The sequence below is a fragment of the Dama dama genome, chromosome 24 (assembly GCF_033118175.1).
Source record: "Dama dama isolate Ldn47 chromosome 24, ASM3311817v1, whole genome shotgun sequence".
Lineage (NCBI taxonomy): Eukaryota > Metazoa > Chordata > Mammalia > Artiodactyla > Cervidae > Dama > Dama dama.
The window spans coordinates 13,672,201-13,697,478 of NC_083704.1; the positions used below are offsets into that span (position 1 = coordinate 13,672,201).

Here is a 25,278-nt window from a genome sequence, read left to right on the forward strand (position 1 = left end):
TGAGAAAATATTCATACCATACAATTCACCCCTTTAAAGTGTACAATTCAATGGCTTTTAATATAAAGCTAAGAGATGTACACAATCAATTTTAGAATGTCATTATTATCCCAAAAAACAACCCAAGACTCATTAGCAGTCACTCTCCCCAATTTTCTCAGTACTATACAACCATTAATCTAACCTCCTTTCTATAGATTTGCCATATCCAGCCATTTCATATAAATGAAATCATCCAATATGGCTGGCTTTTTGCACTAACAATGTTTTCAAGGCTCATCTATGTTATAATATGTATCAGTCATTCCTGTTCATGGCCAAGTAGTAGTTCATTGCACAGATGTATTCTGTTTTATTTATCCATCAGCTTACCGACACGTGGAGATGTGAGACATTTTGACTTTTTAGCTATTATGAATGTTTATAATGTTGTTATAAACTTCTGTGCACAAGCTTTTGCGTGGATATATGTTTTCACAACTCTTGGGTATATAGCTGGGAGTAGAACTGCTGGATCATATGGTAATTCTGTTAAACATTTTGAGGAACTACAAATTGTTTTCCAAGGTGACTATACCATTTCACATTCCCACAGACAATGCCTTCTAATTGCCCTACATCCTCAACAACACTTATTATTGTCTATCTTCTAATTTTAGCCATCTTAGTAGTATCATCTTGTATTTCTCTGATGGCTAATGATGCTGAATATCTTTTCATGTGTTCACTGGCCACTTGTGTATCTTCCTTGACAAAATGTCTATTTAAATCCTTTGCCTGTTTTTAAAACTGGGTCATCTGTCCTTTTACTGTGGAGCTGTAAGAGTTCTTTATTATATACTCTTCATATACTTGGGACATATGTTTTTTATGAGATGTATTATTTGTAGATATTTTTCCCATTATGTGGGTCTTTCTTTCGATTTCTTGATGATGTCCCTTGAAGCACGTTTTTAATTTTAATCAAGTACAGCTTATCTTTTTCCTTTGGTTGCTTATCCTTTTGGTGTGACATATAAGAAACCATTGCCTAGCATTTTCTATAAGTTTTATCATTTCACACTTAGTTCTGTGATACATTTTGAGTTAATTTTGGGATGTGGTTTGAGGAAGAAGTTAAACTTTATTCTACTACATGTGGAAATCCCACTCACATCACTACTTATTGAAAAGAGAGCTATTTCAAATCCTAAAAGATGATGCTATGAAAGTGTTGCACTCAATATGCCAGCAAGTTTGGAAAACTCAGCAGTGGCCACGGGACTGGAAAAGGTAAGTTTTCATTCCAATCCGTAAGAAAGGCAATGCCAAAGAATGTTCAAACTACTGCACCATTGCACTCATCTCAAATGTTAGCAAAGTAATGCTCAAAATTCTTCAAGGCAGGCTTCAGCAATACATGAACCATGAAATTCCAGATGTTCAAGCTGGTTTTAGAAAAGGCAGAGGAACCAGAGATCAAATTGCCAACATCCGCTGGATCATCGAAAAAGCAAGAGAGTTCCAGAAAAACATTTACTTTTGCTTTACTGACTATGTCAAAGCCTTTGACTGTGTGGATCACAATAAACTGGAACGTTCTGAAGGAGATGGGAATATCAGACCACCTCACCTGCGTTTTGAGAAATCTGTATGCAGGTCAGGAAGCAACAGTTAGAACTGGACATGGAACAACAGACTGGTTCCAAACAGGAAAATGAGTGTGTCAAGGCTGTATACTGTCATCTTGCTTATTTAACTTACATGCAGAGTACATCATGAGAAACGCTGGGCTGGAGGAAGCACAAGCTGGAATCAAGATTGCCGGGAGAAACATCAATAACCTCAGATATGCAGATAACACCACCCTTGTGGCAAGTGAAAAAGAACTAAAGAGCCTCTTGATGAAAGTGAAAGAGGAGAGTGAAAAAGTTGGCTTAAAGCTCAACATTCAGAAAACTAAGATCATGGCATCTGGTCCCACCACTTCATGGCAAATAGATGGGGAAACAATGGAAACAGTGGCTGACTTTATTTTTTGGGCTCCAAAATCACTTCAGATGGTGACTGCAGCCATGAAATTAAAAGATGCTTACTCCTTGGAAGGAAAGTTATGACAAACCTAGATAGCATATTAAAAAGCAGAGACATTCCTTTGCCAACAAAGGTCCATATAGCCAAGGCTATGGTTTTTCCAGTAGTCATGGATGGATGTGAGAGTTGGACTATAAAGAAAGCTGAGTGCAGAAGAATTGATGCTTTTGAACTGTGATGTTGAAGAAGACTCTTGAGAGTCCCTTGGACTGCAAGGAGATCCAACCAGTCCATCCTAAAAGAGATCAGTCCTGGGTGTTCATTGGAAGGACTGATGTTGAAGCTGAAACTCCAATACTTTGGCAAGTGAAGACCCTTATGCTAGGAAAGATTGAAGGCAGGAGGAGAAGGGGATGACAGAGGATGAGATGGTTGGATGGCATCACCGACTCAATGGACATGAGTTTGGGTAGGCTCCAGGAGTTGGTGATGGACAGGGAGACCTGGCGTGCCGCAGTGGGGGGTCACAAAGAGTCGGACATGACTGAGTAACTGAACTGAATAACCTATGTATCCTTTTATATATTTTGAATATGATGACAGTCCAGAAAATTAAACCTATTTTAAATAAGCACATGAAATTAAAACCTTTAAAACCAGTGACAAAAAAATAAATTTAGTAATACTTACCTAGCAGGGGGAATTCCTCTCTTATAAAGGTCCACTCTCACTTTCTCTCCCACATGTCTATAAATCTCCACCATAGCCAATATTGCAGCATCTCTAACCTGCCAAATAATTCAGAACTTAAAAACAAAAATACAAGATACGATAAAATACTTTCCGTCAAGATAACATTACACTCACGGACCAACTTGAAGCTCCAAGTTGGTTTTAATGCCTTTAAACCCCTAGGAGACTACATTAGGTCATTAATAAAAACCAAGAAGACCTACCAAGAAACGTCTAGAGAAACCTTGTAAAAGTTTTACAGAAATCTAAGAAGCATCTAAATAAATGTGACTTTTGAAAAAGCTTCTACTTGTAATAAGATTGTGTAAAGAACTGATAATATAAATCATTATCACAGTTAACATATTTTCCTGGAATAAAACTGCCTTTTAGAAATGTGATCTGAACTCAAACAGATAATTATATACCAATGCTCACAGCATTATTATTCACAAAAAGGGGAAATAACCCAAATATCTATCCATGGATGAATAGATAAACAAGATGTGGTGTATATTATTCAGCCTTAAAAAGCAAAAGAAGGAAATCGTGACACATGCTACAACATGAATGAACCTTGAAGACATTAAATATGCCAGATACAGAAGGATAAATATCATTTGGCTCCACATGATGACTGGTCAAATTCATATGGAGAGAAGGTAAAACATGGCTGCCGGGAGCTGAGGGACTGGGGGAAATGAGGAGTCACTGCTTGACGGGTACAGAGTTTCAGCTGGGAAGATGGAAAATCTCTGAAGATGGCTGGTGGTGATGGCTGCACAACAATGCCAATGTATTTACTGCCAGTGAACTAACTCTACACTTAAGAATGGTTGAAATGGTAAATTTCATGTTTTGAATATTACCACAATGAAGAGAAAAAATAAATGCGGCCTAAACACAGGAATGTGGAAGACAGCTTTTAGTTCCTCTGCACAGCTCACTGCTGAAACGGAAATAGAGACAGCAGACCTCTCTACAAACCTGTATCAGAAGAGCGATGGCCTAAAAGCAGGGGAACCTAAATCAGGGTTATTCCAAATCCCCAAGCTGTGCTGAAGAGTTACAGTCAAGATTCAACTCCACCACAAGGGACAAGTTCCAGAGCACATTCCTGTATTATGTCCACAGTATTTGCAGCTCAGGGGATGAAATCTCCAGCAAGTGATACACCACTGGCACAAGCAGGGTTATGACTGCTGCAAAAATTACTGTTGTGCAGGAATGAAAAGGAAGCTGACAATTGTCCTCACAATTATCTCATAGGAGGACTACAGAAGGGAATCCAGGTTCTTTGCTACTCAATCTTTCCAACTTAAGAATTATCCTTTAAGTCCCATCTATCCTTAATACTAGCCAAACAGTTAACAAACTTAAGTGACATTGTGAATAAAATATGTTCTTAAAAACTAAATGTGGTGGATTTTGAAAGAAAAAAAAGAAGTGGAATCTTGATTTTACCACCCCCCTTCACCCTCTCTCTTCTTTTTTAAACATGGAATAAGAGCACTAGAAAAACAAGAGGAGGCAAAAAAACTGAATGTAAATTTAGTGCTTGAATATAAATAAAATTTTACCTGACTGTTGGAATCTCCAAACAGGATACACAAATGTGGTACCAACTTGCTGAGGACTAGTGGTTGAGCCCCAAAACTAAATATAATTTGAAACAAAAAAGTAAAGAGAATTTGGTTTTAATTACACAGTAAACAAAATACTATTATACTTTCTTGTCTGTCTTCATTAAGACAAATATGGTGGAGAGCATGAGCATACATCATTAAAACATGAAAGGTATGAGACACAAGCAAAAACTAATTCTAAACAATGTGAGATATGTAAAGTTGAATAATCATGACTGACAATGAAAACTGTCGACACATGATCCAACAGAGCAAAATGTTCAACCAATGGCACTCTTAAACCTAGCAACCTATCAATCACTCAGAAAATTTGAACTTTTGTATTAAAATACTGATTTTTTTTTTAAGACTCTGGGTCTCACACAAATTTGCATTCCACTAAAATAAGTAAATTTAAAGATGTTTATTTATGCTTACTAATATTTTGATGAGGTCATGGGTTGAAAGCAAACGATAAGGGAGCCAAAAACCACAAAAGCTGTGCAGACTGAACGCACTTACAAGCTCTAGATGGCAGAAGGCCCAGAGGAGTAAAGGAAATAAAACAGAGGTGTAGTTAGAGAAAAGGAAGTAACTACGGAAAAAAGTGAAAGCTCCTATATATTACCTATCTTGCTGCACAGAAAGAGAACAAATGCTTTAGTTTACGATTTCTTCAGACTGGAGCTCTGTGGCATCTACGCTGTCAGATCTCTGCATACTGTTGCCAGCTTCACTGTCTGATTACCTGGGGGAGTCTTCCTCAGTCTACGGTTTTGGTAACCACTTGCACTGCTCTAGAAAGCCTAGGGCCAACTGGCAAAAGGGGCTGGGGAAATTGGCTACAACAGCTAAAATACCACAAGAGTTAAGGAAAACTCCAAACTGGGTCCAGAACAGAAGTAGATTCTAAGTTCTACCAGCATATTTGTTACATGACCATCTATTTCGGGCGGCAACTCTTAACATACTAAAGAGAAAAAGAGAAACTTCTCGTCAGTGACTGACAATTTTTAATTAACAACATGAAAGATAACTTTCACACACAAAAAATTAGCAGATAAAGCTATCAAATAAGATAAAAATTCTGGTGCCAGAGATCAGTTAACAACTATTTAAAATCTGTTACTTAAAAAAATAAAAAATAAAATCTGTTACTTCTATAGCTTGCCTTGAGCTTTGTGAAATCAATACATTGTTTTTTCTAGAAAAATGAAAAACATATTCCAATAATCATAAAACTTACATGTTTAATGTTTCAATAAGACACAGACACACGCCTTCTCGAGATCGAAAATTCTTGTGCTTAAAACCAGAAGCCAACTGTTCCCAAATGTACTATTTGAAAGAAAAGTAAACATGTATAACAAAAAATTAAATTACTCATGTTATAATCTTTGATCTATTCTCAACCTTACTACCAGCCTTACTAATAACTAAACTTTCCCATGGACTGTTCACTTCTCTACAAGCTTTTTTAAGCCAAATTTGCACTGATGCTGCTCTAACCCATTTTTAATATCTTAGTCATATTTTTAATTTTGATTTTGTATCTTTCACTTTAGACTTCAATTATTCTTGGAAAAATTGTGTCTAATACCTAAAAACCTTAGACCTTCCAAGGACACATAAATTCTTCTAAGCTTTAGAAACCTTCAGTAACAATGCTACCATTATAAGCCTCAGAGTACTGTCAGCATTTAAAAGGTCCAATGTTGCCTAGCAACTAGTACAGACTGTCACAAGGAACAGGCTTTTTCAACATTTTATAATTCAGGCTGTTTTCCTTTTAACACTGGATACATGTTTCCAAATATAGAAATACATTTGGGCAAATTATTCTATTGCTACCCACCCAGTAATCTTTTTTTTTTTTCTGAAAAAGCACAGATAAACCTATACAAACAATCTAAAACAATTACATGGGTTTGTTATTAAGAAGGAATTGAGCTGTGTTTTTCCAAACATATAGCCAACTGTCCCAATCAGTCTTTTCTCCACATTTAAGAAACACCACCCTTACCATTTACTAATGTGTACATACAGACATATACACAAACTCTCACACATACATACATACAAACTCCTCTTCCTGGACTCTATTCTCCGTGGACTCTGTATTCAATTTCTACTAATATTATTTCTCTCTGCCAAATTTTCTGGAGAGTAACTTACAAGTTTACAAAAAAAAACAAAAAACTCTTAAATGTGAATAACCTGACCTATTAACACCACGTCTGGAACACTTCTCTATACTTACGTTTATGTCCAAAGAAATAAGGATGCCCTTTATAGCACTCATTATAACAAAAGCATGTCAAAAACAAGTTAAAATTCAAATTGCTAAGCAAGCGTCAAAGAATACTCACCAAGTTATAAATAAGGACTTGCACACATATTTATATCTTTATATTCTAGGGTATTAAAAAACTGAGGAAGTCTACTTTTACAACTCAATACTCCAGATTTTTAAAATAAAATATATAAAATACAATTCTTATATTATACTTTAAATAACATAATATCTTGTATTTTGTAAACTGGTTTTTTTCCCACTAAAAGTGAGCTACTCTTTAAATATTTGTTTACATGTCAATTTATTCTTTACTCCTCTTTCAAAATACATCTGTAAGACCAATTATTTTCTACCATATTCATAAAACACAGGTACTGTCATCTAGTATATGCCTTATATAACTAGCAACCAGTTGTTACAATAAAAATTCTCTCCCTCTGTCAGTAAGGGTTGCAGAAACTCATATAACACTCACCGAACACCAATATAATTTGCAGGTAGCGAAAACCAGAAAATCCTAACAAATAATAAAAGTCAGTACACTGTCAAATCACTGAAATCTATGAGTTAGCTTTTTGAAAAAGCTTGAGAGTAGAAAATAAGAAAAAGAAAAGCAAAAAATCAAGCAGTTAAATACTGACAACTTTTCTTAAATTTCAATTTGTTTAAAGCATTAGGAATAATTCACTGTTTAAAACTCTAAGTTTAACATCCCTGGGGCTTTACTAACTTGCTGTGATTACCACCTATTTTTACTGTTAGTTAATCATCAATTAGCAAAATCTGAACTTTAAAATGTAGGCCTACCATAGGTGGTGCTACTTGATCCATTAACTTCAGTATCAGAGTCTGAGCTTCATCTCGAACCTTGTCTTTGGCATCTCCCATTCTGTCTACTAAAGCTACAATAACTAGAGAAATGAAGAGAGAAAAGAATAAATATTTATAATTCATCTCCATTTATAAACTGTACTTTATAAAATTACAGACATCAATTATTTCCATAACGAAAAGTTATGAAGCAAACTGTTTCAAGTTCTCTATCCATGAGTCCAATCAAAAATAACCGAGAAGCAAAGTTTCATAAGAATACATACGGTATGATATTCATTTAATAATGTTCAAAAAACAGGCAAAACTTACTATTATTCTGTCTAGAGATTCATATAGATGGTAAAGCTCTACAGAACAGCAAGGGAATGATTATTCCAAGGTCATGACAATAGTCACCTCTGGTAGATAGTGGGAGGTGTCAACAGGAAATGAAGAAAGTGCTTATAAGGAACTGGTAGAGTTCTAGTTTTTTGACCTGGGCATAGGCAGGTGTTGGTTTTACAATTATTCCTTAAATGCTTGATATGTATTCTTCTAGATGTACAATGTATTATTACTCAAACGACAAAAACAAAGCCTGGTCCATGAGACTGAGGTCCTTCTTTGGCACTAGTCCATGATGAAGGCTGGAAAGGCAGGCTAGAGAGTTTTCATAGAACAGGCTTCCATACCTATAAATCAACAAAGCACCGTGAAGAAATGATATGTGTTGGGGGTTGGGAAGGAGCAAATGGGAAGGTGGCTAGAACTGAAGTGATGGGCTATAAACTCAGCCCGTAGGGTAAAAACACCTCATAGTCAAAATTATCTTTCTGTAATCCCTTAAGTCACCACTGTCACTGACTGTAGTGATATCAGGTGTGTGACCAAGCTACTTAATCTTGTAGTCTTTATTTCCTCAACCCATAAATGTCTACAGCAGGACTCACCTCAGATTACTGAGATACATGTAAACAACTTAGAAAGTGAAGGACACTGGGTAAACATTAAATGTGTCACCTACTGCTCCCATCAGCCAACAGGTTCAAAAGCATGGATATTAACTTCTTTTGCTTTTCCTTTGATCTTACAGCCCTTTGCTGAGGCAACAGAGGCTGAGGCCTAATTACTCTAATTATTTACAGACATACAATTAAATGTGTAGGTAATGTGATGCCAAAGTATTCTACAATGTAACACTGTCTACACTGTAACAATCAGAACTGATATAATAATGATCAACAACGTTTAAGGGAAGAAAAAACACATCCTTTTTGGAAGAAAATGAAAAGCCAACCATGCAAAATGGAATGATCATCCAAAAATGTAACCTTAATCAAGGAACTGATTATTTAAGAAAACAAAAGCTTTGCCATAAAAAAAATCATAAGCCTAATCATGAGGCAACTGAAGTATCTGTCAGTTGAAACAATATAAATCCTTCTGATCTTTTTCTTTTTTTATTATTTTATTTTTTCTTATTTACTTATTTGGCTGTGCTGGGTCTTAGTTGTGGCATGCAGGATTTTTAGTTGCTGCATGGTGCATATAGTTCCCTGACCAGGGATCGAACTTGGGTCCCCTGCATTGGGAGGGCAGAGTCCCAGCCAATGGGCCACTAGGGAAGCCCCAATTCTTCTCATCATGCTTAGATATATATTGTTAACACTAGAGAAGTTCTCCCACATCTATAGAATTGGCTACTGTGGGACTGTGGTTCTGATACCTTCAGACAGACAGAGACAAAACAAAACATTTAATAAATGTTAGATATTATTATGTACTATAGCAAGGAGAGATAGGAAAAGTAGTACGTCAAGGCTGTATATTGTCACAGCTTATTTAACTTATATGCAGAGAACATCATGAGAAACACTGGGCTGGAGGAAGCACAAGCTGGAATCAAGATTGCTGGGAGAAATATCAATAACCTCCAATATGCAGATGACATCACCCTTATGGCAGAAAGCGAAGAACTAAAGAGCCCCTTGATGAAAGTGAAAGAGGAAAGTGAAAAAGTTGGCTTAAAGCTCAACATTCAGAAAACTAAGATCATGGCATCTGGTCCCACCACTTCATGGCAAATAGATGGGGAAACAGTAGTTGACTTTATTTTTCTGGGCTCCAGAATCACTGCAGATGGTGACTGCAGCCATGAAATTAAAAGATGCTTACTCCTTGGAAGGAAAGTTAAACCAACATAGACAGCACATTAAAAAGCAGAGACATTACTTTATCAACAAAGGTCCGTCTAGTCAAGGCTATGGTTTTTCCAGTGGTCATGTATGGATGTGAGAGTTGGACTATAAAGAAAGCTGAGCGCAGAAGAATTGATGCTTTTGAACTGTGGTGTTGGAGAAGACTCTTGAGAGTCCTTTGGACTGCAAGGAGATCCAACCAGTCCATCCTAAAGGAGATCAGTCCTGGGTGTTCATTGGAGGGACAGATGTTGAAGTTGAAACTTCAATACTTTGGCCACCTGATGCAAAGAGATGACTCATTAGAAAAGACCCTAATGCTGGGAAAGACTGAGGGCAGGAGAAGGAGATGACAGAGGATGAGATGGTTGGATGGCATCACCGACTCAATGGACATGAACTTGGGTAAACTCCGGGAGTTGGTGATGGACAAGGAGGCCTGGTGTGCTGCAGTTCATGGGGTTGCAAAGAGTCGGACACAACTGAGCAACTGAACTGAACTGAAGCACTGAATTATCCCATTTAATCTTCATAACAACCCTATGAAATACAGTAGGTCCATTGGATGAAGAAGGTCCAGAGGCATTTTAAATACCTGGATCAAGGTCACACAATTAGCAAGTAGTGAAAACCAGGATTTAAGTAATCTGCTAGACCATGGTCATAATTAATTCCATTTATTTGTACCTGAGGTGTTGGGTGGGTGGGTGTGTGTGTGTGTGTGTATTAACAACCACATAACAATAATGGGAAAATAAAAATAGACACTTCGTTCCTGAGAGCTGGAGTTTAACTCCAAAAAGAAAATAAAGGCACTTTCCTGGTGGTCCAGTGGTTAAGACTACTTGTTTACACTGCAGGGTTCTGCGCTTGGTGGGAAAACTGAGATCTCCTACACTGCAGTCAAAAAAAAAAAATTTGACCCAAACAGGAGCTCACTTCAATTTAAAAACTAAAATTTATAAAATATAAACAACAAAATCAAAAAACCTCACACTACATAAACTTCAGACTTACAGCTATTAACAAAATTTCATAAATTTTTTCCACTAGAATGCCTTTTTAACATATATACTCTTGGAGTCAAATAGAACAAGATTTATTTCTAGCTCTACTGGTTATTTTATTACATAAGATAGTAAACTTTTCTTAGTTCAGATTTTCTTGTCTGTAAAATAAGGAGGGATCCAGGTCTATACCTCACATGGCAAGTGAGAGAATATGTAAAACTGGTAAAAAAGCACCTGTGCCAAGATCATAATAAGCATTCAGAAGAGTTAGCACTGTTCCTTACAGATCTATATATAATGACCACCAAATTATTTATTATTCAACATGATGAACATGCAATCAATAATCACTGAATCCAAAATCCAAAACAGAGCTTTTCACTCTGTAAACTCTCAAAAATAACTTGTTAAACAAATAAATACATCTGTCATAGACTGGAATTTGGACAGTGAAACATGGAAGGAGTTAGTATATTTTATTAGGTAGTATAAACATGGAAGCATAGCTGTTAGTATATTTTATTCTCTTAGCATTATATAAGATGCAAACCATTTACAAGATGCAAAACTGAGGACCACGTACCCTGACTGTTCTAATACTTTCTACAATATCATTTTGGATTAAAACTTATCTGTTTAAGATTTGTAAATATCTTTAAATATCTTTACTGGATTTTGTTTTCATAAAATTCCCTGGCAGTTCAGTGGTTAGGACTCCCTGCTTTCATTGCCAAGGGACCGGGTTCAATCCCCAGTCGGGGAACTAAGATCCTGCAACCTGCATGGCCAAGGGTGTGAGTGGCGGGTAGGGGACAGACAAAAAACAACCAAGGTTGGTAATCAGTGTTAAATTAAATTGTGTTTTGGGGAGGTTTGAACATTTAATTTTTCCATAAAACATCTAGTCACAAAAGAAAATGTAAATATATTAATGAATTACATTAATAGAGTCCATACTCTTTTTGGTACTAAAACTGACCATGGATCCCAATTTTCCTAAAACTTTACTATTAATATAAAAAGATTAAAAATATCTATAACAATAGTTAATAACTGAAGTGTATCAAAAGAAAAACAGTACCACTCATATCACGTTACATATACCTAAAAGGTTACGTTATCAAAAAAACCTCCAGCACATAACTTAATTCAATTTCCTTTCAAGGAAAGGCTTCTAAAATGGTTTGGCTAAGATTTACGACAGAGTAAAACAAGGAAGTGTTAGTTGCTTAGTCATGTTCGATGTGGAATTCTCCAGGCAAGAATAGTGGAGTGGGTAGTCATTCTCTTCTCGAGGGGCTCTTCCCAACCCAGGGATCGAACCAGGGTCTCCTTCATTGCAGGCAGATTCTTTAAGTCAACTCCTGGGATTCTTAGTCTAGTACTCTATCTCTTTAAGAGCACAAAGATACACTGCAGCCTATCTTGTAGAGGTAATTTGTCACACAAATTAGAAATAATAATTTGAGGATAATCTTTCATTTATGTAAAGGAGAGAAGCCCAGTAAATGGATAAAAAGTGGGCATTCAATAAATGGTAGCAAAACTGAGATGAAATATTCCTATTATATCACACTGAATCTCAAGTAATAACAAGCTCAAGTTTCACTAAGAACAATAATGAACACTTAGGGTTTTAAGCAAAAACAACACTAACAGTAAATGCACAGGGGTAAACAAAAAGAGTAAGAGATTAACAGATAAAAAGCTACACATATAAGACTATGCAGATATGTGGGAAATATATACAAAAAACACTAACCAACAAAAACAACTCAATGTAATTAATTAATTTTTAAGGGTATAGGATCATGAAGTAAAGAAAAATTCAGTACTGGGTGAAATTAATCTGCAAAGCTCCCAGATACTGAAATCAGAAGTAAATCATTAAAAGAGAAAGGAAGGACCCTGGAGAAGAGAGGATTTGAAAAAGAAATAACAGCATAGCAGAGGCATAAACAAGCTAAGCCAGAACTAACAAGAGTGAGCAAGTTTTTGATTAACAAAAGTGGAGAGTATTTACTGACGATCACAGATAAATAAGGCTGCTGAGGTGGAGAAGAGTCATATGGGCTGAGAAGACTGAAACTCCAAAGACAGCAAAGTCAGAAGTAAGCTTTGAAAACAGGATGGTCCTGGGAGGCAGCAAATGAGGATTCTGGTCCTAATACTTCCACAGTACCTAAATTCAAGCAGTCAGCACATACGTCAAACTCCACCTGGTTATGTGTGAGAAGTAAGTGAGCTATGGAATACCTAGAATTTCTGAACCCTGAAATATTGTCTGCAACAACTTATAGGGCAGGGTCACAAGTTCAGATGCCTGCAGTCAAGGAGGTACCAGAAACACCAAAAATGAACCAGATCTGAGAACTGCAGTATTCCAACCTCTGTGTATTATAACCAAAATTCCAGTTATGAGGAGATAAGACGAGATGGGAGGAACTTAAGGATTGGAAAGCTCATGACCCAGACAGAGAGGAAGCTACAGCAGAGCTTCTGCCAATATTCATATGTGGGAATGGAAAGAAGATCAGGGTTGCTGCATTGGCCAATTTTTCAAGTCAAGCTGCAAATATGAATTTTTATGTAAAATGTCCTAAATGTTAATTCAAAATACTTTAAGATAAAACATAAGCAAGTAACACATGTTAACATCTACCATAGGATTTTAACCAGGAGACTGACAGTTTCAAAAATCATCTTTTCAGAAGCTACTCATACAAAGATTGAATAGGAACCAGGTATTGATTAAAAAGGAAATAGTATAGATAGGGACAGTTACTAAGATACTGTTGAAAGGAGAGGCAGTAAAAATAAAGGCATAAATCGGCAGAATTGAGTAGCATACTGAACATGAAGCTGACAAAAGATAATTTGAAAATAAGGGTGATGATACACTCTGAGGCATTAATTGAATCCATAAAAGAAATCACAAACATCTGAGGTTACCCTTAAATACATTTCTATATAATAGGACCAAATCCACTCATTGAAGCACTCCAAAAGGCACACAAAGGTCACTTAGGTTGAGAAGGTAAGTCAAAGCCCACTCTGCCATCTAGCTACTATACACAAGCGTGATCCCAGCACAGCACCCTGGACTGCAAACGCTCCAGAAGTGCTGCTCAGAGCATGGCCGGCAGCCCAGGGCCAGTCTACAAACATCTGGAGGTCAAGACAGTGAGTTTTCCTAAAACAAGGTTTGGAAACAATGTGACCAAAGTAAATTTTACATTTGTTGATACTCACAATAAAAAATTGAGCCTTGTATTTTTTTTTCATTTAGTTGTGCTCTAATTTATTTGTATTGTATTTTATAAAATACTGGTCTGCAATAGACTAGCAATCAAAAAACTAGTCCTTCACCACAGATAAGGCTGAAAAGTGATGCTGCAAATTATGTTATAAATTATTACTATGTTACAAAAAAGTAAAAGACACAGTAAAAAAATTTGAAATATGAAGTAAAAATCTGTTAGATGTATATTCAGTAATTTTTTTGCTTTTGTTTTTGTCTTAAAGGAAACATATTTATTTAAATAGGCTTAAAATCTTTTATGTCAAAAAAAAACTCTTTTATATCTCAGCAAATTAAAATGCTAAATAGCGGATCTCTGAGTTGTATACATTTGTGCATTTACAGAGAACTAATTCTGTTAAAAAAAAAAAAAACTATGAAAAAACTACAATAATTTGTAAATAAAATTAACTTACCCATTGCTACATAGGACTTAAATCGTGTTGATAATCTGTCCACAAAGGCACTTAAAATTTCCAATCCCATTAATGACACCTATAGAAAGAAATTGTAATGAATACAAATTAGAGATGCATATTATAATAACAGTATGTAACTGTGACATAAAGTTCTTCATTTATTACCAAGTTAAAAAAAAAGACTGAAATGTTCAGGGTGAACAGTCATGAGCTTAGGGCACACTATTCTTAAATAGCCAGTAACAATAATAATATGCAAATGCAGGAAGATAGTGATACAGCCTGTTTGGCAAAATATTAATTACTGGTGAATTAGGTAAAGGGTACACAGGAGTTCACGGACTATACCTGCAACTTTTCTGTAATGTTGAAATGTTTCTTAAATGAAACATTTAAGCAAAACAGCACATTTAATTACAGAGGAATTCCAGCTTCCGTCTAGGATGAAGAAACTGGAAAAAATTATTACTCCCACTGTAAACAAGAAAAAGCCAAGTAATCTACAAAACTGTAATTATTCTTGAATCCATTTGGAAAGTTATGGTTGTAGAATAATCATCTAGCTTGAAATCTTAAGGAAAGACAGACGCCAAGGAGAGATATGAGACATAAGCAGTAGCTCACACATGGAAGAGGACGGAAGCAAGATGAAGCCACAATACAAGTGGGTAAAAAGAATTCAGGTATGTTCAACTCCGCGTTAATACCTGAGTGTGGGTTAGCATGAGAATTCAGAAACCTATCAGCTGCAGACACAAGGAGAGTTCACATCAGCTTGCAGGCTTTCTCTATAAACCTCCACTAGACACTCATAATTAAGACTGAGAACTCGGCAGGAGATCAGAGAAAGTCTCTTGGTAGTTAGAGGTCTTGGTAGAAAGGAGTAGCTACCTCTTCGAGCAAATCACAAACCTTTTCCAGTTCCTTGTCTTATAAGAAACAAAAATTTGAAGCTACAGATGGAAAGAGAAACACTGTTATCCTCCTGGACAGAGGTAAAAACTAACAACTACTAAGTAAAGAGAAAAGGAAAAAAAAAAAGCCTTCTAACTTCAAGGGTAGGAGCAGAAAACCATGCTGGGTTCTCATGATTAAAGCTTTGCAGTTGAGGAGGGGCAGGATTTCTGATAAAGCTTTACCTTAAGGATCTAAGACTGAAGCTGGACCAGGAAAACTGAATAGCCCTACTACTCATAAATGAGTCATCAAGAGAAGAAGAAGCAACCGCAGTTTACCACTGGGGAAAGGAGAAAACCCCTCTATGAAGTACAGGAAAAAAGAGAAAGCCTAAAGTGTATTGCTAAATGATTTACAAGCTGGAATCAAGATTGCAGGAAGTTATCAACAGCCTCAGATATGCAGATGATACCACTCTAATGGCAAAAAATGAAGAACTAAAAGAGCCTCTTGATGAGGGTGATAGACAAGAGTGAAAAATCTGTCTTCAAACTCAACATTCAAAAAACTAAGATCATGACATCTAGTCCCATCACTTCATGACAAACAGAAGAGGAAAAAGTGGAAGCAGTGACAGATTTTATTTTCTTGGGCTCCAAAAATCACTGCAGATAGTGACTGCAGCCATGAAACTAAAAGATGCTTGCTCCTTGGAAGAAAAGCTATGACAAACCTAGACAGCATATTAAAAAGCAGAGACACCACTTTGCTGACAACAGTCCATATAGTCAAAGCTACGGTTTTTCCAGTAGTCATGTACAGATATGAGAGCTGGACCATAAAGAAGGCTGAGGGCTGAAGAATTGATGCTTTCGAATTGTGGTACTGGAGGAGACTCTTGAGAGTCCCTTGGACTGCAAGGAGATTAAACCAGTCCATCCTAAAGGAAATCAGTCCTGAATATCCACTGGAAGAACATATGCTGAAGCTGAAGCTCTAGTACTTTGGCCACCTGATGTGAAGAGCCAACTCACTGGAAAAGACCCAAGGCAAAAGAAGGGGGCAGCAGAGGATGAGATGGTTAGATAGCATCACTGATTTAATGTACATGAATGTGAACCAACTCCGGGAGATAGCAGAAGACAGAGGAGCCTGGTATGCTGCAGTCTATGGGGTCACAAAGAGTCAAACACGACTTAGCGACTGAACAACAACAACAACAAAGTTGCGGGGGGGGGGGTGGGGGGGGTGGGTGCAGAAATAATGAGAACTCAACAATTCCACTCCTAGGTATAAACCCAAAGGAATCAAAGCAGGACATAGATGCTTGCATGCCAATGTCATTATACATCATTCATTACAGACCAAAGGTAGAAAGGCCCAAATGGCCATCAGATGGATAAATAAACAAAATGTGGTATATGCATGCAATCAAATACAATTTGGCCATAAATAGTAATGACTGATGGGTTTCATGGTGACTCAGACAGTAAAGAATCTGCCTGCAATGCGGGAGACGTGGGTTAGGAAGATCCCATGGAGGGCATGGCAACCCACTTCAGTATTCCTGCCTGGAGAATCCCTAGGGACATGGGAGTTACAGTCCATGGAGTTGCAAAGAGTCGGACATGACTGAGCGACTAAGCACACAGCAAGGTAATGACTAATACAAATTACAATATGGATAAACCTTAAAAACATTCTGATAAGTGAAAAAGTCAGACACAAATGGTTATATGTTGTGTGATTCAATTTATCAGAAATGTCCAGAACAAACAAATCCAAACAGAGAGAAAGTAGATTAGTAGTGCTTAGGACTGATGGATGTAGAGGGATAAGGAGGTAACAGGTAAATGGTACAGGGGTTTTTTTTTTGAAGTAATGAAAATGCTCCAAAATTGACTGTGCTGATGGTCATGCAAATACACTAAAAAACAATAAGGCGTGCACCTGAAATGAGTGAACTGTATAACATGTGAATTACATCAATAAAGCTATTAAAAACTTAACTGGAAGTGCACAGACACACTCATACACAAAATTTAATAGATGATAAAAGCAGTATCTGAAATCAGCAGGAAAAACATGCACGCTTAGTAAGATCTCACTTAGGAATCTATCCTGAAGATAGATCAGCAAAATTATGAGAAGACACAAAAAGATTATTGCAAGAGACTGGAAACTATCCTAACATTCATCAGTATGAGACAGATTCAAGAAATTATGGTACATCCACACTACAGACAACTATGACACTTTAAAAATAAAATTGAGCCTTGCGGATCCCGCGCCAGAGGAGACGCATGCTGCTGACTTTGTCTTCGTGCAGCCCTTACCACTGTCTGGAGAACTTTCTCTCCCCTGGGTACAATGGCAACTCTTAAGGAAAACCTGATTGCGCCAGTTGCGGAAGAAGAGGGAACAATCCCAAACAATAAGATCAACTGTAGTGGGTGTTGGACAAGTTGGTATGGCATGTGCCATCAGCATTCTGGGAAAGTCTCTGACTGATGAGCTTGCTCTTGTGGATGTTTTGGAAGATAAACTCAAAGGAGAAATGATGGACCTGCAGCATGGGAGCTTATTCCTTCAGACATCAATAATTGTGGCAGACAAAGATTACTGTCACTGCCAATTCCAAGATCGTGGTGGTAACTGCCGGAGTTCGCCAGCAAGAGGGGGAGAGTCGCCTGAATTTGGTGCAAAGGAACGTTAACGTCTTCAAGTTCATCATTCCTCAGATCGTCAAGTACAGTCCTGACTGCATCATTATTGTGATTTCCAACCCAATGGATATTCTCACATATGTTACCTGGAAACTAAGTGGATTACCCAAGCACCATGTGATTGGGAGTGGATGTAATCTGGATTCTGCTAGATTTTGCTACCTTATGGCTGAAAAACTTGGCATTCGTCCCAGCAGCTGCCATGGATGGATTTTGGGAGAACATGGCGACTCAAGTATGGCTGTGTGGAGTGGAGTGAATGTGGCAGGCGTTTCTCTCCAGAAACTGAATCCAGAAATGGGAACAGACAATGACAGTGAAAATTGGAAGGAAGTGCGTAAGATGGTGGTTGAGAGTGCCTATGAAGTCATCAAGCTAAAAGGATATACCAACTGGGCTACTGGATTAAGTGTAGCTGATCTTATTGAATCCATGTTGAAAAATCTATCCAGGATTCACCCAGTGTCAACAATGGTGAAGGGCATGTATGGCATTGAGAATGAAGTTTTCCTGAGCCTTCCATGTATCCTGAATGCTCGAGGGTTAACCAGTGTTATCAACCACAAGCTGAAGGATGAAGAGGTTGCCCAGCTCAAGAAGAGTGCAGATACCCTCTGGGGCATCCAAAAGGACCTAAAGGACCTGTGACTTCTGGCTGCGAGGCTGTAGAAACTTAAAACTACAGTTTGATTAACCACAAGCCTTTAGTTTGCGTCCATGTACATGGAGCACAGTTCGCTTTTGCCTTCCTAAATCTGTGAATCTGGGCTCCCAGAATCAAAGCCCATGCTTGCTTTAATGCTTGCAAGATGAGTCCTTGAACAAATAAAACAAACCACCTAGCGTAGTGTGGAAAAAATAAAAATAAAAATAAAATTGAGGGCTACCCTACTCTTGCTTTGCAATGAACTCCAAGATACATTAAGTGAAAAAAGCAAGTTGGAGAGACGCATATTTAATATATATTTAAAAAGGGGACTACTGGTTGGGGATGGAAGGGAAGCTCAACAGCAAGGGAATATATGTATACTTATAGCTTATTCACATTGCTATCCAGCAAAAAGTAACACAATGTTGTAGAGCAATCTTCCTCCAATTAAAAAAATTTAATTAAAAGAAATTTTTAAAGGAGGGCTACAAATATCAAGGGATATAGTTATCAATGTTTAAAAAAAACAACAACAATGGAAGGACAATCAGAAAAAAAATTTTATGGCTGGGAACAGGGTATAAGCCACAGATAAAGAAATCAGACTATTTTGAATATACCTTATTTGCAGCAATAACTAGTTTCATTGAAAATGAAATAAAATAAGTAAACATAACGCAGTCTTGAATCTGAATATCAGTATGAACTCAAGAAATATTATTCTTTAAAATTATATTAAACCTAACCCCCTTCATTGAAAAAAACCTAGAAACAAAGATCAAATGAGTAACAATAAGCTCCATTAGCACCTACGTTGCAGTTTCCACATACCATTTCCCACAAAAAGAACCAAGTAGCTAATTCCAGGGCAGGAGCAGGAATATGATCTCATGATACTGGAGAGCAAAGACTACCAAAGATTCTTAGGGTCATCTGATAGAACAGTTTGGATATTAATAAGAATAATAACTGGGAACTTCCCTGAAGATTCAGTGGTTAAGACTCCACCCTTACACTGTAGGGGGCATGGGTTCAATCCCTGGTTAAGGAACTTGAAATGTATTAGACATATCTAAATGCAAGATTTCATATGATAACAAAAACTATCTGGCCAACACTGGAGCATGCTAATTATTTTTACCTCATTATTTTGACAATTAGTAAAGAAAGAAAGAATTATACAAACTATACGAAAGGAATGAAACAAGGTTCAGAATTTCGAGTTCCAGAATATCACAATCACTGACAGTAATGCCACTTGTCAAGTCTGAACCACCAGCAAGCACACACCGGCAGTGGTCTGAATGGGCAGTGGTAACATTTACAGCAATATGTACTGGGGCAGCCACCTTACTAGCATTATGTCTTCCTGGGTAACCAAGCTGGCACATTTATACACTGAAACATTTTATCTCATTGTAACTACATGCAATTTTCTTTTATAATACAGTGAGAACATACTGGGGATTTTTAAAAATGATGTGGATTGAGTATTATCTATAAACTTTATTTCAGGATTGTAAGGGGCAGCATTAAAAGAGGGTGCTGGCAGCTTCCCTGGCAGTCCAGTGGTTAAGACACCATACTTTCATCGCAAGGAGGCATGCGTTTGATCCCTGGTCAGGGAACTAAGATCCCACATGCCACGTGGCGCAGCCAAAAAATAACCAAAAGGGGGGGGGGGGGGGGGGCACTAAATTGGACAGGGTTCATAATCACTACCCTACAAAACTCTCATGCACACATACAAGGTGACAATGCAAAAGAACAATGTGAATAGTAAAGAGTTAAAAACCTGGATGTTCTTCCTATGTGGCAGGTAAGAGAAAAAGACGAGATCCATATATACAGACAGACTTCAAACAAAAAAAAATAGTATACTGTAAGAAATTGATGGTTTATAAGTACAATCAAGGTTTTGCTAACACTGGAAGGTAGCATCATCCTTTACATGGTAAAAGAGCTGTGATTTTGGATTCCAAGAAAAGACTTAAAATCCTAGCATGTTACTAGCCCAGCACTACACAGTTTATAATATAAATGCTATTTAGTGTTTTTTCCATTTTGAGAGTCAACTTATGATCACATTTACAAATAGAAAAAATAAGAGAGTTAAAGTAGAGATGACAAATGATAGGATGTTGAAGAGGTTTACCAAAGTACAGAAAAGGAAAGGAAAATTCTAATGTCCCTTGGTTCAAGTACTCTACCAATTTACCAGGTCTAGGACCTAAGCCAAAATACTTACATCTTTTCTACACAATGAGGAAACAGTACTGGCTTTCTAAGGCCACCTTAAAGATTAAATGGGATAATGGAAATAAAGCACCTGAGACAATGCCTGGTACTCACTAAGGACTCTTTAAATTGTGGTTATCATATTTAACTGCATTTTACAGGAAAGATTTTTATTGCTATAATACCATTTTTACATTTGGGGACTCCTAAAATCACAGGACTTACCAAAATCAAATGCCAGAGCATATATATTTAATATAATGTACATACCTATTCACACATTTTTAAACCTCCAATTAATGATTTCTCCACTCGGCTGAAGATCCCAACTGCTCGTTTAACATCTCAACTTGGATGTCAAACAACCTTCTCAAACCTAACTTTTTACTTCCTTCACCTGACTTGTTTTCTCAGTCTTCCCCATTTCAGTAAATACCACCCTCTATTAGTGCTTAAGCAATGCACTGACCCCCAATTCCTCTCTCTCAACCCTCATACTCAATGCTGTTGACTCCACCACTAAATCACACCCCAGTCTCTCACTTCTCAAGTACTGCCACTGTTACCAAACCAGCCTGAGCCACCAACTCTCTGATTCTTTTGCTGCTTTACCTGTCCATTCCTCACAAAGATGGCAACCCACTCCAGTACTCTTGCCTAGAAAATTCCATGAACTGAGGAGCCTGGTAGGCTACAGTCCATGGGGTCACAAAGAGTCGGACATGACTGAGCGACTTCGCTCACTTCACTCACCTCACAAAGCAGCCAACCCTCTAAGTAAAAACCCTCCAATGATTTAGAATAAAATCCTATACAGCTCTTTCTACCTGCCTCCCCAGTTGCACCTCTTTGAACACCTCAACTCACATGGAAACTCTAGCCACACTGGCCTACTTTATGTTCCTCAGCAGAACTAAGTTCTCTGCATCTGTGGTTTCCTCTGCCCAAAGGCATTCTTCACTCCTGTATTTCTTTCCTAAATGTACTCAAATTTCACCTCACTTCCTTTACATCCCAAACAGTCTCATCTTCGCCTCATTCTTTCACATCAGTTGATTCATAAGCACTTGTTACATGGAACTAATCTGTATACCCATCTGCCTTCCTCTTTCTAATAGGATCTCCATGACAGCAGCAATCTCACTCCCCTGCTTTAAATCACTCCGTCAGTGAGGTCTTCAGCGACAATTTAAAATTCACACATCTGCATCCTACCCAATGCTTCTATTCCCTTCACTGCTTTTCTCCAAAGCATTTATAATCATCTAATACACAAAAGACTCCAGTTATTTATCTTGTTTATTCCTCTGCCCCCACAAGAATCCAAGCACACAAAGGCAAGGATTTCTGTCGTTTTTTCAGTCTTGTATCCTAGTGCCAAGAAGAACGTCTGTACATCATAGGTCCTCATGTAGTAATGTTAGTCGCTCGGTCGTGTCCGACTCTTTGTGACCCCATGAACTAAACACATAGCCCACCATGCTCCTCTGTCCATGGGTCTTCAGGCAAGAATAACAGAATGGGCTGCCATCCCCTTCTGAATCTCAAGTGCCCAGAAGAGTGTCTGCACACTGTAGGTGTTTAATTAACGCCCAAATGAAGCTGAGTGAATAAGTCTTTCTAGTCTTGTTCATAGGTGGGTCCTCAAGATCTGGAATAATACTTAGCATTAAGTATACGCTCAGATTCACTGAAGCAATGACTGTTATTAAAGACACTCAAATTGTGCAGTACTAACAAATCCGAAGCAAAACTTTATTTTGTTCAGCATAATTTGAAATTTAAGTATACTTCTATTTGTGTGTATATTCAAAAAACTAATACACTTTTTTTTCAAAAGATTTCAATAGTCATTGTACCTTCAGTAAAAAATGATGACTTAGCTTGGTAACTCAGCATATAAATTTCAAAGAAACTAATTAGAATGCCTTCTCCCGAACCATGTCAGAAAAGGTCTTATATTATAGAATTCAGTAGAAAGGAGAGGAATAATGATTCGGCAGGAGAGATCCAAGCTGATGAATTCATGTCCTTGAGAAGACAAGAGGGCATGGATACACATGCCTTCAATACCCATGTGGAGGTAGAAGAGAGAAAGGCGACTTGTTCACTGTGACAGAAAAGGCAGGGTGACAGGGGCACACAAGGAAGTCTGTGGGTGAGGTTACGGGAGTTCTCTTCCCATCTCTAGAACTGTCTCAGGCGGCAGTATCTGCCGAGGAGCATGGAGACAATGTGTAGTAAAGACATAAGAACTTGAGTCAGGTCCCTGATGGAGTCTAATTCTGAAGGACCAGTTAAAGGAAAAACAAAGCAATGAGTAGAAGTTCTGCGCAGAGACATCAAAGGAAAAGCAGGATACTGTGGCATCACAAAAGCCAAGAATATGTTTCAAGAGATGGGACCGCTCAACTGTCACTCACTGATGGTACCTCTGCCGAGTGAAATGGCCCAAATGCCAATTCAACCATGGGCAACATAGGGGTGACACAAGGACCTTCAGGTGGCAATGGGAGTAAGCGTTACCAAAAAGCCACCTTTCTACAACAGCCTAGGCTACAACACAAAAATCAACTATCTTAAGCGCTTATGCCCTTCTTACAGTGCAAGTAAATTTAGGCCGTTTCTTCCAAAGAAATAAGACTAATCCTCTAAACAGTAATGGTGTATTCTTAAACATTAACTTTTCCCAAAGTTTTTAAAAATAATACAGAAGCAGTATATAATGGAACACTGAGGTGATTAATTCTCAAACTGTTTATTACCCTTGTAAAAAGTCAAATCCTTCCAAAACTCTTAAGTTTCATCATTAAATCTGCATAATAATTTTAGAGTTTCCCTTTCTTCTCTATGATGATAAAGTTTTCAAAGTACAGCCTATTCGCTGTTTTAAGTATCTGTTACTAAGAAGAATCACTTCAACCGCACGAGGCTTGGACCAGCATTTTAAAACAACACTGCCACCAGAAGACTAGAAAGCAAAGTTACTGGTAAAAACCACAGTACAGGCTGACTGCAGAAAATTTACCTGGTCTCGCAACGTGGCTACATTACAACCTGCCTACTACCGGCTCTTCTGAAACACTCATTCCTTCTTGTACCTCATCTTTTTATTTTTTGCCAGCATCAGCTAACCTGCCACAGCACGGTTTCAAATCCGAGTCAGTCCTCAACTGCGGCAAAACAAAATGACACAGAGCGTTCAATTGCTTTCCGTCGACTATACACGAAAAGCAAATAAATAATGCCATGAAGTCAGAATCTTTTCACTAGATTTAACGGGAAACTTAATCAGGCACCTTATTATGCTCTAAAGATGCTTTAGACACGAAAAGCACAACCTTTCAGAAACAGGGAAAAAAAACTATATAAGAAAAAGGAAACCAGGCGATTAAGTAGGATAAAAATGCTAATTCAAAAGGATTAACTTGACATCTCTTTTGAACTTAAAATCTGAATCTTCCTGTCCTACGTCTCGCCCTGGGTAGCGTTACACAGGTACGTACGAATGTATAATAAAGGGTCTGTTACACTTTTACGTATGTAAATGATCACTGATTTTTTAAAAATAGATGTTGAAACATAATGCCCTAGTGCCAAGGAACTCCGCACGGTGTCACGGAATCGCTGAGTTTGCCACTGCTCACAATCGTGGAAAAAGTTGGTCTCGGTGGGAAGGTGGGCTCCCGCTCGCTTTCGGAGAGGCAGGCTCGCCGGTGGGGACAAGTCGGGGGACCCAGGGTCCGCGGGGCGGCTCAGAGGTGCCCGGGGGCCCACCCGGCCGCCTCAGCACGTCCGGGATTAAAGGGCCGGCGGGAGAGGGCGTGCCCCGCCAGGCCGCGCAGCCGCCGCTTACCCGGTAGTTGCTCGAGCCCACCCAGCCGGTGAGAGCGTCGACCGTCTTGCTCAGACGGGCCAGGTCCTCCTCCAGATCCGGGATGGCGCCGGGCGCGCCGAGGTAGAGCAGCAGTTCCTGGCCGACCTGCAGGCGGCCGCCGACGTCCTTCTGCTGCACCTGGGCGCTGAAGTACTCCATGCTGCGGGGCTCCATGGCCGCGGCCGCCCGCCCGCACGCCCGCCCGCTCGTGAGGGGCCAACTTTCGCCGAGCGCCGCCCAGCCGCCAGAGCGGGGCCCCGCGGGAACGGGCGGGACGCGCTCGGTCCGGCCGGGGCGCGGCTCGCGGGGCGCGGCGGGCGGCGGGAGCAGCGCCAGGCGTCCAGCAGCCCCCCAAACTAGTCAAACTCGGCGCCCCCCGCGCCCCAACCCGCTTCAGAGGCCGCGGCCGCCGGCGACGTCAGCGCGCGCGTGACGTCAGCGCGACGCCGGCCAGCGAGTGCCCGCCCGCCTGCCCGCTGGTCCG

At 38.7% G+C, this 25,278-nt stretch overlaps 1 protein-coding gene and 1 pseudogene across 6 annotated transcripts in view; one reads left to right on the forward strand and one right to left on the reverse strand.

Moving 5' to 3' along the window:
• Positions 1–25,012, reverse strand: part of CLASP2 (cytoplasmic linker associated protein 2) — a 170,350-nt gene extending 145,338 nt beyond the window's left edge. For 4 of the 6 annotated variants that reach the window (XM_061127700.1, XM_061127698.1, XM_061127697.1 and 1 more), the window contains exons 1-6: positions 24,774–25,012; positions 14,405–14,483; positions 7,474–7,577; positions 5,617–5,708; positions 4,326–4,401; positions 2,704–2,801 (exon numbers count right to left, since the gene is read on the reverse strand). In XM_061127700.1, the coding sequence (XP_060983683.1) occupies positions 2,704–2,801; positions 4,326–4,401; positions 5,617–5,708; positions 7,474–7,577; positions 14,405–14,483; positions 24,774–24,968 (644 nt within the window). In that variant the 5' untranslated portion in view covers positions 24,969–25,012. The remainder of the gene's footprint in view (positions 1–2,703; positions 2,802–4,325; positions 4,402–5,616; positions 5,709–7,473; positions 7,578–14,404; positions 14,484–24,773) is intronic. The other 2 variants (XM_061127701.1, XM_061127699.1) reach the window with 1 other exon arrangement.
• LOC133046152 (L-lactate dehydrogenase B chain-like) lies at positions 17,407–18,942 on the forward strand (annotated as a pseudogene).
• Positions 25,013–25,278: the final 266 nt, after the last annotated feature.